The following is a 19,849-nucleotide window of genomic DNA, read 5'->3' on the forward strand; positions in this document are numbered from 1 at the left end:
AGCGTCAGACTCTTATTGTCGGACTCTTATTGTCGGACTCTCAGCGTCAGACTCTTATTGTGGGACTCTCAGCGTCAGACTCTTATTGTGGGACTCTCAGCGTCAGACTCTTATTGTGGGACTCTTATTGTGGGACTCTCAGCGTCAGACTCTTATTGTGGGACTCTCAGCGTCGGACTCTTATTGTGGGACTCTCAGCGTCAGACTCTTATTGTGGGACTCTCAGCGTCAGACTCTTATTGTGGGACTCTTATTGTGGGACTCTCAGCGTCGGACTCTTATTGTGGGACTCTTATTGTGGGACTCTCAGCGTCGGACTCTTATTGTGGGACTCTTATTGTCGGACTCTCAGCGTCAGACTCTTATTGTGGGACTCTCAGCGTCAGACTCTTATTGTGGGACTCTCAGCGTCAGACTCTTATTGTGGGACTCTTATTGTGGGACTCTCAGCGTCGGACTCTTATTGTGGGACTCTTATTGTGGGACTCTCGGTGTCAGACTCTTATTGTGGGACTCTCAGCGTCAGACTCTTATTGTGGGACTCTTATTGAGGGACTCTTATTGTGGGACTCTCGGTGTCAGACTCTTATTGTGGGACTCTTATTGTGGGACTCTCGGTGTCAGACTCTTATTGTGGGACTCTTATTGTGGGACTCTCGGTGTCAGACTCTTATTGTGGGACTCTTATTGTGGGACTCTCAGCGTCGGACTCTTATTGTGGGACTCTTATTGTGGGACTCTCAGCGTCAGACTCTTATTGTGGGACTCTTATTGTCGGAGAGTGGAGCTTCATCAGACCAGATTTTCTGTTTCAGAGCTAAAACCATTAAAAACACGGTGTCTGTGAACCTGGAGCTGACTGCTGAGGAGTGGAAAAAGAAGTACGAGAAAGAGAAGGAGAAGAATCGGACTCTGAGTGTGATGATTCAGAAGCTGGAGAACGAGTTGAAGCGCTGGAGGAAAGGTGAGGAGGATACAATGGACCAATGTGGTTGAAGAGCTGAACTTTAATCGTTGTCCTTCTTTTAGAAACATCCATTATGGACATAACTGCAGCTGTGAAGGGAAACAGTCCATCAGGACTCTATTACCCAACACAAAAGATCTTTATTCCATTTGAATAACAGCTTTAGTTTACAGAACATTTTCACAATCGGAAGAAAAATAATTATTCCACTGAAAATAGGCTCCGCCTCCTCAACCCCTGGCAAGATGAGGGAGCTGATGAGGATTTTATGCAGGAAGTGAATCTCTGAGAGGCCGAGCCACACGGAATGCTTCAAAAACTAAATTCTACACGTGTCATTATGTATGGGCTCAGAGCTGAAACTGAGGCATTGATCTCCATCAATGTTTGCAGGCGAGTGTGTTCCAGTGGAGGAGCAGCTGAGCAGCAGGAACAGGAAGAGCAGTAGTGACACCATGACAGTGAACGTGGCCCCGCTCCCCATCCCTCTTAATGAAGAAGAGAAAACGCAGTACGAGACGCTCATCTCTGACCTTTATCAGCAGCTGGATGACAAGGTGAGTATTACCTGCAGGACAGATGACCCTGACCCTGTAGGATGGATTTCTCTCACCCTGACCCTGTAGGATGGATGACCTTAACCCTGCAGGACCGATGACCCTGATCCTGTAGGACAGATGACCCTGACCCTGTAGGACAGATGACCCTGACCCTGTAGGACAGATTTCTCTCACCCTTACCCTGTAGGATGGATGACAACCCTGCAGGACCGATGACCCTGACCCTGTAGACCAGATTGATCTAACCCTTACCCTGTAGGACAGATTTCTCTCACCCTAACCCTGTAGGACAGATTTCTCTCACCCTAACCCTGTAGGACAGATTTCTCTCACCCTAACCCTGTAGACCAGATTGATCTAACCCTTACCCTGTAGGACAGATTTCTCTCACCCTTACCCTGTAGGACAGATGACCCTGACCCTGTAGGACAGATGACCCTGACCCTGTAGGACAGATTTCTCTCACCCTGACCCTGTAGGACAGATTTCTCTCACCCTAACCCTGTAGGATGGATGACCTTAACCCTGCAGGACCGATGACCCTGACCCTGTAGGACAGATGACCCTGACCCTGTAGGACAGATGACCCTGACCCTGTAGGACAGATTTCTCTCACCCTTACCCTGTAGGATGGATGACAACCCTGCAGGACCGATGACCCTGACCCTGTAGACCAGATTGATCTAACCCTTACCCTGTAGGACAGATGACCCTGACCCTGTAGGACATATTTCTCTCACCCTTACCCTGTAGGACATATTTCTCTCACCCTTACCCTGTAGGACAGATTGATCTAACCCTTACCCTGTAGGACAGATTGATCTAACCCTTACCCTGTAGGACAGATTGATCTAACCCTTACCCTGTAGGACAGATTGATCTAACCCTTACCCTGTAGACCAGATTGATCTAACCCTTACCCTGTAGGACAGATGACCCTGACCCTGTAGGACATATTGATCTAACCCTTACCCTGTAGGACAGATTGATCTAACCCTTACCCTGTAGACCAGATTGATCTAACCCTTACCCTGTAGGACAGATGACCCTGACCCTGTAGGACATATTTCTCTCACCCTTACCCTGTAGGACATATTTCTCTCACCCTTACCCTGTAGGACATATTTCTCTCACCCTTACCCTGTAGGACAGATTGATCTAACCCTTACCCTGTAGGACAGATTGATCTAACCCTTACCCTGTAGGACAGATTGATCTAACCCTTACCCTGTAGGACAGGTTGATCTAACCCTTACCCTGTAGGACAGATTGATCTAACCCTTACCCTGTAGGACAGATTGATCTAACCCTTACCCTGTAGGACAGATTGATCTAACCCTTACCCTGTAGGACAGATTGATCTAACCCTTACCCTGTAGGACAGATTGATCTAACCCTTACCCTGTAGGACAGATTGATCTAACCCTTACCCTGTAGGACAGATTGATCTAACCCTTACCCTGTAGACCAGATTGATCTAACCCTTACCCTGTAGGACAGATGACCCTGACCCTGTAGGACATATTGATCTAACCCTTACCCTGTAGGACAGATTGATCTAACCCTTACCCTGTAGACCAGATTGATCTAACCCTTACCCTGTAGGACAGATGACCCTGACCCTGTAGGACATATTTCTCTCACCCTTACCCTGTAGGACATATTTCTCTCACCCTTACCCTGTAGGACATATTTCTCTCACCCTTACCCTGTAGGACAGATTGATCTAACCCTTACCCTGTAGGACAGATTGATCTAACCCTTACCCTGTAGGACAGATTGATCTAACCCTTACCCTGTAGGACAGGTTGATCTAACCCTTACCCTGTAGGACAGATTGATCTAACCCTTACCCTGTAGGACAGATTGATCTAACCCTTACCCTGTAGGACAGATTGATCTAACCCTTACCCTGTAGGACAGATTGATCTAACCCTTACCCTGTAGGACAGATTGATCTAACCCTTACCCTGTAGACCAGATTGATCTAACCCTTACCCTGTAGGACAGATGACCCTGACCCTGTAGGACATATTGATCTAACCCTTACCCTGTAGGACAGATTGATCTAACCCTTACCCTGTAGACCAGATTGATCTAACCCTTACCCTGTAGGACAGATGACCCTGACCCTGTAGGACATATTTCTCTCACCCTTACCCTGTAGGACATATTTCTCTCACCCTTACCCTGTAGGACATATTTCTCTCACCCTTACCCTGTAGGACAGATTGATCTAACCCTTACCCTGTAGGACAGATTGATCTAACCCTTACCCTGTAGGACAGATTGATCTAACCCTTACCCTGTAGGACAGATTGATCTAACCCTTACCCTGTAGGACAGGTTGATCTAACCCTTACCCTGTAGGACAGATTGATCTAACCCTTACCCTGTAGGACAGATTGATCTAACCCTTACCCTGTAGGACAGATTGATCTAACCCTTACCCTGTAGGACAGGTCACCCTAACCCAGCAGTCTGCAACCTTTATAACCAAAAGAGCTGTTCTCACAATTTTCTAGTCAATAAACTTGGTTTGGAGGTGAAACATGAAATTCTGAGAACTGAAGAAGAGACGTCTTTAAACGTGCTTTACAAGCTTACATGCAGGTTGCATTCAGAAAGTCAGAGGCACCATTTAGACTTTTTTATTACATTTTTAGCTTTGTAAAAATATTTTCATGGGTTTTCCCGCTTTAGCTATTCCATCTTTTTTATATTTCATCTTTTTTATATTCCATCTTTTTTATATTTCATCTTTTTTATATTCCATCTTTTTTATATTTCATCTTTTTTCCTTTGTAACGTTTGTCTTTTCTTTTTCGTTTACCTATTTTCCTTTTTTCTTTCCAGATGTATTCATTTGAATGTTTTTTCAACAATTTTTAATAAAAATACTTATTGTTTGAGTAGTTGTAGCTATTTTGTACTATATCATGTTACTATATTTAGCTGTTTTTAGCCTCAATTAGAGCTTCCTCGCGTGTCAGGGAGCCGCCACAAGGGGACAGAGGAGCCACAGGGGGGCTAAGGAACCGCAGGGTGCTGACCCCTGTCCTAACCACTCCAGCACACGTGTCATGACTTGTGTCCATGTTTCAGGATGATGAGATCAACCAGCACAGCCAGACCTGCGAGGAGCTCAAGCAGCAGCTGGCTGATCAGGACGAGGTCAGTCTCTGCTGCTCTCACGTCCCAAAACAAAAAGAGATGAATGTCTCAGCCTAAATGAAGCAACTCCCACCACTCATGTTAACCATCATGTCCCTGGAGGAGGAGGAGGAGGAGGAGGAGGAGGAGGAGGAGGAGGAGGAGGAGGAGGAGGAGGAGGAGGAGGAGGAGGAGGAGGAGGAGGAGGAGGAGGAGGAGGAGGAGGAGGAGGAGGAGGAGGAGGATTTATCTAGAACTCTAGTCTTCTTATTGATCCCAGAACTAAAACTAACCAGAACCCTTTGAAAGTCTCACTCTGGATCTCATGACTCTGACCAGAACACCCAGCAGCAGTTCTACTTGTCCTAGTGTCCCGTCCTCCTGGACCATACTCTGAATGTCTCTCTACGATAGTCCTGAGCTCAGATAAAGTCCTTATAGTGGGAGACTTTAACATTCATGTTGACAATGAGCCTTAGCATAGCATTTAGCTCTTTACTGGACACAATGGGATTTTCACAGAAGATAAGTGAACCCACTCATTATCTTAATCACACGCTTCATCTGGTCCTCACTTATGGTATTGATCCTGATCAGTTAATGGTTCTTCCCCACAGCCCTCTGTTGTCTCATCACTTCCTGACATCATTTGAATTTACATTAACTGGCTTCATAGCCCCGGAAAATAAACTGAAATATAAGAGATCATTCAATGCTGGAGCCAAATTCAGGGAAGTACTCCCATCAATACTGACTTCAGTTCCATCTGTGGATCCAGCAGTAAACAGCTGTCACACCATTAGCATTAGCATTAGCCCTACTCAGGCTGACTTGGTTGTAGATGGAACAGCAGCCTTACTTCACTCCACACTTGATTCCATTGCTCCCTTGAAGATAAACACAACAACTCAGAGGAGGATAGTTCCATGGTACAATGGTCATGAGAACTTTAAAGAAATCAGCAGGAAAATTAGAGAAGAAATGGTACTTAACTCAGAAGTATTTTGAACAGCCTGGAGAGATAGTTTGTTAATCTATAAAAAATCCCTTCGCAAAACCTGAAATACCTCCTCTTCCTCCTTAATAGAAGAAAACAAGAACAATCCTAGATTTCTCTTCAGTACTATAGCCAGGCTGACAAAAGTCACAGTTCTGTAGAACCTCATATCCCTTTAACTTTGAGCAGTAATGACTTTGTAAAATTCTTTAATGACAGAATTGTAACTCTTACGGATAAAATTAAAGACTCACTGCCCAGTGCATTCGCAGATCGGCCAACCAAATCTTCAGATTAGTTAGTGGAGCCTGATTTCCAGTTATCCAGCTTCCACCTTATAGAGCTCTTTGAGTTCTCCTCAATCGTGTCTTCATCTAAACCATATATATATTTGCAAGTTTATAAAACAAATCATTTGTGTTTTTGATTTTAAGCTGATGCTAAATTATGTTAGGATTGTTGTTTTGTCCATAGAACATAGTATAGGGCTCGGGTTAGGGTTTGACATTACTGCCACAAAATAGTTTCTAATTATTTACACTATAACACCAACTGGAACATGATCTCGAACAAACAGTCTGTGTACACTTTTCTCCAGCTGGATTGGACCCTTACTCTTGGATTGCAAGAAAGCAATTTATTGTTCTTGTTGAGGCATAGGGTTATGAGTTAGGGCGGGGGTTGGAGGTTAGGATGAATAAATCGCATGGAGGTCCCATTCCAACCGGTCCATCGAGAAACTAGTGATTGTTAAAGGTTCCTAGGTACGTATCGAACATGCACACATCACCATTGGTGGGATGCGTACGACGTTTCGGCAGCCATTTGAATACAAGCAGTATGTTGCAAACTTGAGACAACAGGCATCAAGAGGTTAAGGTTGCTCTTGTTAAACCTCTTAAAAAACCCAACCTTGACGCAGGTGTCTTAGCAAGTTCCAGGCCAATATCAACCTTCCTTTATTTCTAAAATCCTAGAAAAAGTGATTACAAGTCAGTCATTCATTCATTCATTCATTTTCTTCCGCTTATCCGTTTCCGTTACAGTCTGATAACTGTCACCCAGATCGCATCGCACCATTTAAGAACCTTCCTGCAGGTGATGAGCCCACGGGAAGGTGGCGCCCGGCGTGGGACACGAACCCTCTACCTAGAGATTGTTAGTCTCATGCTCTACCAACTGAGCTAGCCGGGTAGTCAGTCATGTGACCATTTAAGCAAAAAGACCTATTTGAGTCTTTCCAGTCGGTTTTAGATTCATCAGAGCTCAGAGACTCTCTGGTCAAAGTTACTAATGATCTACTCGTAGCCTCAGACAAAGAACTGGTCTCTGTTCTGGTCCTATTAGAGCTCAGTGCTGCATTGATACTATTGATACGAACATTGATACTATTGATACGAACATTGATACTATTGATACGAACATTGATACTATTGATTAGAACATTGATACTATTGATTAGAACATTGATACTATTGATACGAACATTGATACTATTGATTAGAACATTGATACTATTGATACGAACATTGATACTATTGATTAGAACATTGATACTATTGATATGAACATTGATACTATTGATTAGAACATTGATACTATTGATACAAACATTGATACTATTGATTAGAACATTGATACTATTGATTAGAACATTGATACTATTGATACGAACATTGATACTATTGATTAGAACATTGATACTATTGATTAGAACATTGATACTATTGATACGAACATTGATACTATTGATTAGAACATTGATACTATTGATTAGAACATTGATACTATTGATACGAACATTGATACTATTGATTAGAACATTGATACTATTGATTAGAACATTGATACTATTGATAAGAACATCTTATTACAGAGACTAGAACTCATCATGGGGTTTAAAGGTACAGCACTAAATTGGTTCTGATCATATTAATCAGTCAGGTTCCACTTCGTTCATGTTCACGAGAACTCTTCAGTCCAGACTGAAGTTAAACATGGAGTTCCACAGGGTTCTGTTTTAGGCCCTATACTTTTTACTTTATACATGCTTCCTGTAGGGAATATTATTAAAGAACACTCCATTAACTTCCGTTGTTATGCAGATGACACACAAATCTATTGATCTATGGAACCAGAGGATAATAACCAACGTTCTAAACTAGAACCGTCTTGAAGACATAAAGGTTGGATGAGCTGTAATTTCCTGCTTCTGAACTCTGACAAAACTGAAATTATTATATTTGGCCCAAAACATGTGAGAGAGAAATGATGTAAAGATCTAGTACCTCTAGATGGTATTACTTTGTCCTCCAGTACCACTGTGAGGAACCTGGGAGTTCTTTTAGACCAGGATTTATCCTTCAACTCCACAATAAACAATCTGCCTTTTTTCACCTCCGTAATATTTCCAACATTAGAAACATGCTGACTCAGAGTGATGCTGAAAAAGTAATCCATCATTAGTTACTTCCAGAGTAACTATTGTAACTCCCTATTATCAGGGTGGAACAATAACTGGTTCTAAATGCTGCAGCCAGAGTCGTGACCAGAACCAGCACCAGAGATCAGCTCCCTCCAATACTAACCTCGCTTCATTGGTTCCCTGTTCAATCTAGAAGAGAATTTAAACTCCTCCTTCTAACTTAGAACGCTCTGAACAACCAGGTTCCATCAGATCTTAAAGAACTGCTGGTCCCAGGTCTCCCCAGAAGAACCCTTGGTTCTCAGAGTGCTGGCTTACTGGAGGTTCCTAGCTTTTCTAAAAGTAGAACGGAGGCAGAGCTTTCAGCTTTCAGGTTCCTCTGATGTGGAACCAGATCCCAGTTTCAGTTAGGGAGGCTGAAACAGGTTCTACTGTTAAGGTTCTACTCAAGACTGTTCTATTTACTGAAGCTACAGTGAGGACTGCTTCAAGACACTTTCACTCTCTCTCTACCTCTACCTCTACCTCTCTCTACCTCTACCTCTCTCCCCACCTCTACCTCTCTCCCTACCTCTCTCCCCACCTCTCTCACTCTACCTCTCTACCTCTCTCCCTACCTCTCTCCCCACCTCTCTCTCTACCTCTACACCTCTCTCCCCACCTCTCTCTTTCTCCCCCCACCCAAACAAGGTTTGTATCTCCAAGAATCTATTTCTCTGTCTATCCTCTCCTTTCCTCTCCTCCACCCCTCCCAACCAATCCCCAGAAAGCCTCCACCTCTGACTCTGGGTTCTACAAAGGTTCTTCCTGTTAGGAGTTTTTCTTTCCTCAGTCGTAAATAAATCTGCTGCTCATGTTGATTTGTTGGGTTTTTCTCTTTTCTCTGTTAAAAGCTCCTAGAAATGACTGTGTTGTATTTGGTGCTTTATGATTTGATTTGAATTGAATTGGTGAGCTCGTCACCTGGTAACACACACCTTAATTTCCAGCTGTTCTCGTCAAGCCGTCAAGACTACGAGCGGCTGCAGGACGAGCTTTCTCGGCTTCAGAGTGACGGCGACTTGGCTAAGGTAGAGGTGAAGGAGGTCCTGCAGGCGCTGGAGGAGCTGGCAGTCAACTATGACCACAAGAGCCTGGAGGTGGAGAACCAGAGCCACTGCAACCAACAGTTGAATGGAGAGCTGGCAGACAAAACAGTGAGACCCTCCCTGATGAGAAGATGGTGGTGAGAAAGCCAGAGGATGGTGGTGAGAGAGCCAGAGGATGGTGGTGAGAGAGCCAGAGGATGGTGGTGAGAGAGCCCGAGGATGGTGGTGAGAGAGCCAGAGGATGGTGGTAAGAAAGCCAGAGGATGGTGGTGAGAGAGCCCGAGGATGGTGGTGAGAGAGCCCGAGGATGGTGGTGAGAGAGCCCGAGGATGGTAGTGAGAGAGCCAGAGGATGATGGTGAGAGTGGCAGAGGATGGTGGTGAGAGAGCCAGAGGATGGTAGTGAGAGAGCCCGAGGATGGTGGTGAGAGAGCCCGAGGATGGTGGTGAGAGAGCCAGAGGATGGTGGTGAGAGAGCCAGAGGATGGTGGTGAGAGAGCCAGAGGATGGTGGTGAGAAAGCCCGAGGATGGTGGTGAGAGAGCCCGAGGATGGTGGTGAGAAAGCCAGAGGATGGTGGTGAGAGAGCCTGAGGATGGTGGTGAGAAAGCCAGAGGATGGTGGTGAGAGAGCCCGAGGATGGTGGTGAGAAAGCCAGAGGATGGTGGTGAGAGAGCCAGAGGATGGTGATGAGAGAGCCAGAGGATGGTGATGAGAGAGCCAGAGGATGGTGGTGAGAGTGGGAGAGGATGGTGGTGAGAGAGGCAGAGGATGGTGGTGAGAGAGGCAGAGGATGGTAGTGAGAGAGCCTGAGGATGGTGGTGAGAGAGCCTGAGGATGGTGGTGAGAAAGCCAGAGGATGGTGGTGAGAAAGCCAGAGGATGGTGGTGAGAGAGCCTGAGGATGGTGGTGAGAAAGCCAGAGGATGGTGGTGAGAGAGCCTGAGGATGGCGGTGAGAGAGCCAGAGAGTGATAGTCAGAAGGATGGTAGTGAGAGAGTCAGAGGGTGGTAGTGAGAGAGTCAGAGGGTGGTAGTGAGAGAGCCAGAGGGTGGTAGTGAGAGAGCCAGAGGGTGGTAGTGAGAGAGCCAGAGGATGGCAGTGAGAGAGCCCGAGGATGGTGGTGAGAGAGCCAGAGGGATGGTAGTGAGAGAGCCAGAGGATGGTAGTGAGAGTGGCAGAGGATGGTGGTGAGAGAGCCAGAGGATGGTGGTGAGAGAGCCAGAGGATGATGGTGAGAGAGCCAGAGGATGGTAGTGGGAGAGCCAGAGGATGGTGGTGAGAGAGCCAGAGGATGATGGTGAGAGAGCCAGAGGATGGTAGTGAGAGAGCCAGAGGATGGTGGTGAAAGAGACTGAGGATGGTGGTGAGAGAGCCAGAGGACGGTGGTGAGAGAGCCCGAGGATGGTAGTGAGAGAGCCAGAGGATGATGGTGAGAGTGGCAGAGGATGGTGGTGAGAGAGCCAGAGGGATGGTGGTGAGAGAGCCAGAGGATGGTGGTGAGAGAGCCAGAGAATGGTAGTGAGAGTGGCAGAGGATGGTGGTGAGAGAGCCAGAGGATGGTGGTGAGAGTGGCAGAGGATGACGGTGAGAGAGCCAGAGGATGGTGGTGAGAGAGCCAGAGGATGGTGGTGAGAGTGGCAGAGGATGGTGGTGAGAGAGCCAGAGGATGGTGGTGAGAGTGGCAGAGGATGACGGTGAGAGAGCCAGAGGATGACGGTGAGAGAGCCAGAGGATGGCGGTGAGAGAGCCAGAGGATGGTGATGAGAGAGCCAGAGGATGGTGATGAGAGAGCCAGAGGATGGTGGTGAGAGTGGGAGAGGATGGTGGTGAGAGAGGCAGAGGATGGTGGTGAGAGAGGCAGAGGATGGTAGTGGGAGAGCCCGAGGATGATGGTGAGAGTGCCAGAGGATGGTGGTGAGAGAGCCAGAGGGATGGTGGTGAGAGAGCCAGAGGATGGTGGTGAGAGAGCCAGAGGATGGTGGTGAGAGAGCCAGAGGATGATGGTGAGAGAGCCAGAGGATGACCCTCTTCCCGGTGTGTCTGTAGAAACATCTGGAAGCTGCCCAGAAGCAGCTCTCTGCTCTGCAGGAGCTCAGCTCTCATCACAAGAGAAGGTCTGTAGACGTTCTCAACCTGCTGCTCCGAGACCTGGGAGACATCGGACACCTGCTGGGAACCACGGAGCTCCGGACGGTCTGTCTGCCCGCCCGTCCATCCGTCCGTCCATCTGCCTGCCTGCCTGTCTGTCTGTCTGTCCCTCCCTCCCTCCCAGCAGCGGTCCCCCTCAGTTCTAGTGTGTGTCCCTCCCTCCCTCTACCCCTCTCCCTCCCTCTGCCTCTACCTCTCTCCCTCTCTCTACTGCACCCCCTCGCTCCCAGCAGCTGTCCCACTCAGTTCCAGTGTGTGTCCCTCCTTCTACCTCTCTCCCTCCCTCTACCCCCTCCCTCCCTCTACCTCTCTCCCTCCCTCTACCCCTCTCCCTCCCTCTGCCTCTACCCCTCTCCCTCTCTTTACTGCACCCCCTCCCTCTCTTGCTCCCAGCAGCTGTCCCACTCAGTTCCAGTGTGTGTCCCTCCCTCCCTCCCTCCCTCTACCTCTCTCCCTCCCTTTACCCCTCTCCCTCCCTCTGCCTCTACCTCTCTCCCTCTCTCTACTGCACCCCCTCGCTCCCAGCAGCTGTCCCACTCAGTTCCAGTGTGTGTCCCTCCCTCCCTCTACCTCTCTCCCTCCCTCTGCCTCTACCTCTCTCCCTCTCTCTACTGCACCCCCTCGCTCCCAGCAGCTGTCCCACTCAGTTCCAGTGTGTGTCCCTCCCTCCCTCCCTCTACCTCTCTCCCTCCCTCTGCCCCTCTCCCTCCCTCTGCCTCTACCTCTCTCCCTCTCTCTACTGCACCCCCTCCCTCCCTCGCTCCCAGCAGCTGTCCCACTCAGTTCCAGTGTGTGTCCCTCCCTCTACCTCTCTCCCTCCCTCTACCCCTCTCCCTCCCTCTGCCTCTACCTCTCTCCCTCTCTCTACTGCACCCCCTCCCTCCCTCGCTGCCAGCAGCTGTCCCACTCAGTTCCAGTGTGTGCTCCTCTCCTCCCCTCAGATGACAGAGGTGAGCGGGACGATGGAGGAAGAGTTCACCACAGCTCGTCTCTACATCAGCAAGATGAAATCAGAAGCCAAGTCCTTGGTGAGCCGCAGCAAACAGCTGGACATCAGCCTGATGGAGAAGAGCTGCCGGGTGGAGGCCATGGAGAAGGAGCTGGGCTCCTGCCAGCTGCTGGTCACACAGGTACCCAAACACCACAAAGGTGACTATGGTTGTCAGGTCCAACTGATCTCTTCCCTCAAGAGTAAGACTGGAGCTGGAGATCAAACACTATTGATGCTTGTCCACTAGTAGAACTTCAGTAATACTCCACTAGACTCTACTGACTGTGTGACGTGTCTGACTGTGTGACGTGTGTCTGACTACAACATGTCTGACTGTCTGACTGTGACGTGTCGGACTGTGACGTGTCGGACTGTGTGACGTGTGTCTGACTACAACATGTCTGACTGTGTGATGTGTCTGACTGTGTGACGTGTCTGACTGTGACGTGTGTCTGACTACAACATGTCTGACTGTGTGACGTGTCTGACTGTGTGACGTGTGTCTGACTGTGTGACGTGTGTCTGACTACAACATATCTGACTGTCTGGCTGTGTGACGTGTGTCTGACTACAACATGTCTGACTGTGTGACGTGTCTGACTGTGTGACGTGTGTCTGACTGTGTGACGTGTGTCTGACTACAACATATCTGACTGTCTGGCTGTGTGACGTGTGTCTGACTACAACATGTCTGACTGTGTGACGTGTCGGACTGTGATGTCTCTGACTGTGATGTGGCTGTGACGTGTCGGACTGTGTTATGTGTCTGACTGATGTGTCTGATTGTAATGTGTCTGACTACAACATGTCTGGCTGTGTGACGTGTCTGGCTGTGTGACGTGTCTGACTGTGTGACGTGTCTAGCTGTGATGTCTCTGACTGTGACGTGGCTGTGACGTGTCGGACTGTGATGTCTCTGACTGTGTTATGTGTCTGACTGTGATGTGTCTGATTGTAATGTGTCTGACTGTGATGTGTCTGATTGTAATGTGTCTGACTACAACATGTCTGGCTGTGTGACGTGTCTGACTGTGACGTGTCGGACTGTGACGTGTCGGACTGTGACGTGTCTGACTGTGTGACGTGTCTAGCTGTGATGTCTCTGACTGTGATGTGGCTGTGACGTGTCGGACTGTGATGTCTCTGACTGTGATGTCTCTGACTGTGTTATGTCTCTGACTGTGATGTCTCTGACTGTGTTATGTGTCTGACTGTGTGATGTCTCTGACTGTGATGTCTCTGACTGTAATGTCTCTGACTGTGACGTGTCAGACTGTGATGTCTCTGACTGTGTTATGTGTCTGACTGTGATGTCTCTGACTGTGATGTCTCTGACTGTGTGATGTCTCTGACTGTGATGTCTCTGACTGTGATGTCTCTGACTGTGACGTGTCAGACTGTGATGTCTCTGACTGTGATGTCTCTGACTGTGTTATGTGTCTGACTGTGTGATGTCTCTGACTGTGATGTCTCTGACTGTGTTATGTGTCTGACTGTGATGTCTCTGACTGTGATGTCTCTGACTGTGTTATGTGTCTGACTGTGATGTCTCTGACTGTGATGTCTCTGACTGTGATGTCTCTGACTGTGTTATGTGTCTGACTGTGATGTCTCTGACTGTGACGTGTCAGACTGTGATGTCTCTGACTGTGTTATGTGTCTGACTGTGTGATGTCTCTGACTGTGATGTCTCTGACTGTAATGTCTCTGACTGTGACGTGTCAGACTGTGATGTCTCTGACTGTGATGTCTCTGACTGTGTTATGTGTCTGACTGTGATGTCTCTGACTGTGTTATGTGTCTGACTGTGATGTCTCTGACTGTGATGTCTCTGACTGTGTTATGTGTCTGACTGTGATGTCTCTGACTGTGATGTCTCTGACTGTGACGTGTCAGACTGTGATGTCTCTGACTGTGATGTCTCTGACTGTGTTATGTGTCTGACTGTGTGATGTCTCTGACTGTGATGTCTCTGACTGTGTTATGTGTCTGACTGTGATGTCTCTGACTGTGATGTCTCTGACTGTGTTATGTGTCTGACTGTGATGTCTCTGACTGTGTTATGTGTCTGACTGTGATGTCTCTGACTGTGATGTCTCTGACTGTGTTATGTGTCTGACTGTGACGTGTAATGCTCCCAGTAGAGATCCTAACTTTGATGTTGTTGGTGCAGCTCCAGGCCAAGCTGGGCTCTGTGACAGAAGACCTGCAGAAGGTGGAGCAGAAGAAGAGGCAGCTAGAGGAGAGTCAAGATGCTCTGGTGGAGGAGGTCGCCAAGCTGCACGCTCAAGGTTTGACCACACCTCCTAACTCCTCCTGACACCTCCTCCTGATACCATCTGACACCTCCCGATACCATCTGACACCTCCTGACACCATCTGACACCTCCTAATACCATCTGACGCCTCATGACACCATCTGACACCTCCTGACACCATCTGACACCTCATGATACCATCTGACACCTCCTGACACCTCATGATACCATCTGACACCTCATGATACCATCTGACGCCTCATGACACCATCTGACACCTCCTGACACCATCTGACACCTCATGATACCATCTGACGCCTCATGACACCATCTGACACCTCCTGACACCATCTGACACCTCATGATACCATCTGACGCCTCATGACACCATCTGACACCTCCTGACACCATCTGACACCTCATGATACCATCTGACACCTCCTGACACCTCATGATACCATCTGACGCCTCATGACACCATCTGACACCTCCTGACACCATCTGACACCTCATGATACCATCTGACACCTCCTGACACCTCATGATACCATCTGACGCCTCATGACACCATCTGACACCTCCTGACACCATCTGACACCTCATGATACCATCTGACACCTCATGATACCATCTGACACCATCTGACACCTCATGATACCATCTGACACCTCCTGACGCCTCATGACACCATCTGACACCTCCTGACACCATCTGACACCTCATGATACCATCTGACACCTCCTGACGCCTCATGACACCATCTGACACCTCCTGACACCATCTGACACCTCATGATACCATCTGACGCCTCATGACACCATCTGACACCTCCTGACACCATCTGACACCTCATGATACCATCTGACACCTCATGATACCATCTGACACCTCATGATACCATCTGACGCCTCATGACACCATCTGACACCTCCTGACACCATCTGACACCTCATGATACCACCTGACACCTCCTGACACCTCATGATACCATCTGACACCTCATGATACCATCTGACTCCTCCTGACGCCTCATGACACCATCTGACACCTCCTGACACCATCTGACACCTCATGATACCATCTGACACCTCCTGACACCTCATGATACCATCTGACGCCTCATGACACCATCTGACACCTCCTGACACCATCTGACACCTCATGATACCATCTGACGCCTCCTGACACCATCTGACACCTCCTGACACCATCTGACACCTCATGATACCATCTGACACCTCATGACACCATCTGACACCTCATGATACCATCTGACGCCTCATGATACCATCTGACGCCTCATGACACCATCTGACACCTCCTGACACCATCTGACACCTCATGATACCATCTGACACCTCCTGACACCTCATGATACCATCTGACACCTCATGATACCATCTGACACCTCCTAGAGGAGAGTCAAGATGCTCTGGTGGAGGAGGTCGCCAAGCTGCACGCTCAAGGTTTGACCACACCTCCTAACTCCTCCTGACACCTCCTCCTGACACCATCTGACACCTCCCGATACCATCTGACACCTCCTGACACCATCTGACACCTCCTGACACCATCTGACACCTCCTAATACCATCTGACGCCTCATGACACCATCTGACACCTCCTGACACCTCATGATACCATCTGACGCCTCATGACACCATCTGACACCTCCTGACACCATCTGACACCTCATGATACCATCTGACGCCTCATGACACCATCTGACACCTCCTGACACCATCTGACACCTCATGATACCATCTGATGCCTCATGACACCATCTGACACCTCCTGACACCATCTGACACCTCATGATACCATCTGACACCTCCTGACACCTCATGATACCATCTGACGACACCATCTGACACCTCCTGACACCATCTGACACCTCATGATACCATCTGACGCCTCATGACACCATCTGACACCTCCTGACACCATCTGACACCTCCTGATACCATCTGACACCTCCTGACGCCTCATGACACCATCTGACACCTCCTGACACCATCTGACATCTCATGATACCATCTGACACCTCCTGACACCTCATGATACCATCTGACGCCTCATAACACCATCTGACACCTCCTGACACCATCTGACACCTCATGATACCATCTGACGCCTCATGACACCATCTGACACCTCCTGACACCATCTGACACCTCATGATACCATCCGACACCTCATGACACCTCATGATACCATCTGACACCTCATGATACCATCTGACACCTCCTGACACCTCATGATACCATCTGACACCTCATGATACCATCTGACACCTCATGATACCATCTGACACCTCCTGACACCTCATGATACCATCTGACGCCTCATGACACCATCTGACACCTCATGATACCATCTGACACCTCCTGACACCTCATGATACCATCTGACACCTCATGATACCATCTGACACCTCCTGACACCTCATGATACCATCTGACACCTCCTGACACCATATGACACCATCTGACACCTCCTAATACCATCTGACGCCTCATGACACCATCTGACACCTCATGATACCATCTGAAACCTCATGATACCATCTGACACCTCCTGATACCTCATGATACCATCTGACACCTCCTGACACCATATGACACCATCTGACACCTCCTAATCCCATCTGACACCTCCTGACACCATCTGACACCTCATGACACCATCTGACACCTCCTGACACCATCTGACACCTCATGACACCATCTGACACCTCCTGACACCATCTGACGCCTCATGACACCATCTGACACCTCATGACACCATCTGATACCTCCTGACACCATCTGACACCTCATGATACCATCTGACACCTCCTGACACCTCATGATACCATCTGACACCTCATGATACCATCTGACACCTCCTAATACCATCTGACGCCTCATGACACCATCTGACACCTCCTGACACCATCTGACGCCTCATGACACCATCTGACACCTCCTGACACCATCTGACACCTCCTGACACCATATGACGCCTCATGACACCATCTGACGCCTCATGACACCATCTGACACCTCCTGACACCATCTGACGCCTCATGACACCATCTGACACCTCCTGACACCTCATGATACCATCTGACACCATCTGACACCTCATGATACCATCTGACACCTCCTGACACCATCTGACACCTCATGATACCATCTGACGGCACTACACCTAATGACTTAACAACCAAATGACAAACAACAATAACAACAACCAACTTTATAAAACACCAATAACACCAAACAAATAACCAAACAACAACCAAGCAGAATGAGCCGGTGGATTTATAAGGGCCCCACCCACAAGTAATGCTGGACTGTGTGTGTGTGTGTGTGTGTGTGTGTGTGTGTGTGTGTGTGTGTGTGTGTGTGTGTGTGTGTGTGTGTGTGTGTGTGTGTGTGTGTGTGTGTGTGTGTGTGTGTGTGTGTGTGTGTGTGTGTGTGTGTGTGTGTGTGTCTTCAGGACAAATGCATGAGGTTACAGTGATGGACAAAGAGAAAGAACATATGAGCAGGCTGAAGGACGCTGTGGAGATGAAGGTAAAGATGCTTAATCTCCTTTCAAAATTTAAAATGTTCCCAATAAACAATGTTCTCATTAAACAATGTTCTCATTAAAACAATGTTCCCATTAAAACATTGTTCTCATTAAAACAATGTTCCCATTAAAACAATATTCTCATTATAATAACGTTCCCATTAAAACAACGTTCCTATTAAAACAATGTTCCTGATAGAACAATGTTCCTATAGAACAATGTTCTCATTAAAACAATGTTCTCATTAAAACAATGTTCCTGATAGAACAATATCCTCATTAAAACAATATCCTCATTAAACATGTTCTCATTAAAACAATGTTCTCATTAAAACAATGTTCTCATTAAAACAATGTTCTCATTATAATAACGTTCCCATTAAAACAACGTTCCTATTAAAACAATGTTCCTATTAAAACAATGTTCTCATTAAACAATGTTCTCATTAAAACAATGTTCTCATTAAACAATGTTCTCATTAAAACAATGTTCTCATTAAACAATGTTCTCATTAAAACAATGTTCTCATTAAACAATGTTCTCATTACAACATTGTTCTCATTAAAACAATATCCTCATTAAACAATGTTCTCATTAAAACAATATTCCCATTAAAACAATATCCTCATTAAACAATGTTCTCATTAAAACAATGTTCCTTGTAGAACAATATCCTCATTAAAACAATGTTCTCATTAAAACAATATCCTCATTAAACAATGTTCTCATTAAACAATGTTCCTTGTAGAACATTGTTCCTGATAGAACAATGTTCCTATAGAACAATGTTCTCATTAAAACAATGTTCTCATTAAAACAATGTTCTCATTAAACAATGTTCTCACTAAAACAATGTTCTCATTAAACAATGTTCTCATTACAACATTGTTCTCATTAAAACAATGTTCTCATTAAAACAATGTTCTCATTAAACAATGTTCTCACTAAAACAATGTTCTCATTAAACAATGTTCTCATTACAACATTGTTCTCATTAAAACAATATCCTCATTAAAACAATGTTCCCATTAAAACAATGTTCTCATTAAAACAATGTTCTCATTAAAACAATGTTTTGTTCTCATTAAAACAATGTTCCCATTAAAACATTGTTCCTGATAGAACAATGTTCCTATAGAACAATGTTCTCATTAAAACAACGTTCCTTATAGAACAATATCCTCATTAAAACAATGTTCTCATTAAAACAATGTTCTCATTAAACAATGTTCCCATTAAAACAATGTTCTCATTAAACCAATATCCTCATTAAACAATGTTCTCATTAAAACAATGTTCTCATTAAAACATTGTTCTCATTGAAACAATGTTCTCATTAAACAATGTTCTCATTAAAACAATGTTCTCATTAAAACAATATCCTCATTAAACAATGTTCTCATTAAAACAATGTTCTCATTAAAACAATGTTCTCATCAATCTCCTTTGATCTCCTCCATGAGGTGCCTCTCCCATCCTCTTTGTATGGGACATTTTTTGGAGATTTATTGGGAAACTCTTAGACGTTAACGTCCCAAATTCTATTGGATCGGTTCTTGGACGACAAAGTTGTGTAAATCAGCAGTGGAACAGTGAGTGGTGTGTTCCACAGAGAACGCTGGAGGAACAGATGGAAAACCACAGAGACGTTCATCACAAGCAGCTGAGTCGACTCCGAGATGAGATCGATCAGAAGCATCGAG

At 46.7% G+C, this 19,849-nt stretch overlaps 1 protein-coding gene across 1 annotated transcript in view; it reads left to right on the top strand.

The window, feature by feature from the left end:
* The window catches only part of LOC308128162 (kinesin heavy chain-like), a 46,499-nt gene that overhangs the window by 12,645 nt on the left and 14,005 nt on the right, over positions 1–19,849 (top strand). The window contains exons 7-15 of the mRNA XM_080493840.1: positions 816–964; positions 1,361–1,524; positions 4,633–4,701; positions 9,092–9,298; positions 11,237–11,383; positions 12,280–12,468; positions 14,503–14,620; positions 18,071–18,147; positions 19,759–19,849. The exon at positions 19,759–19,849 is cut by the window's right edge and continues 19 nt beyond it. Of these exons, the coding sequence (XP_080349966.1) occupies positions 816–964; positions 1,361–1,524; positions 4,633–4,701; positions 9,092–9,298; positions 11,237–11,383; positions 12,280–12,468; positions 14,503–14,620; positions 18,071–18,147; positions 19,759–19,849 (1,211 nt within the window). The remainder of the gene's footprint in view (positions 1–815; positions 965–1,360; positions 1,525–4,632; positions 4,702–9,091; positions 9,299–11,236; positions 11,384–12,279; positions 12,469–14,502; positions 14,621–18,070; positions 18,148–19,758) is intronic.

The sequence above is a fragment of the Lipophrys pholis genome, assembly GCF_963383615.2.
Source record: "Lipophrys pholis genome assembly, contig: SCAFFOLD_62, whole genome shotgun sequence".
Taxonomy (NCBI): Eukaryota; Metazoa; Chordata; class Actinopteri; order Blenniiformes; family Blenniidae; genus Lipophrys; species Lipophrys pholis.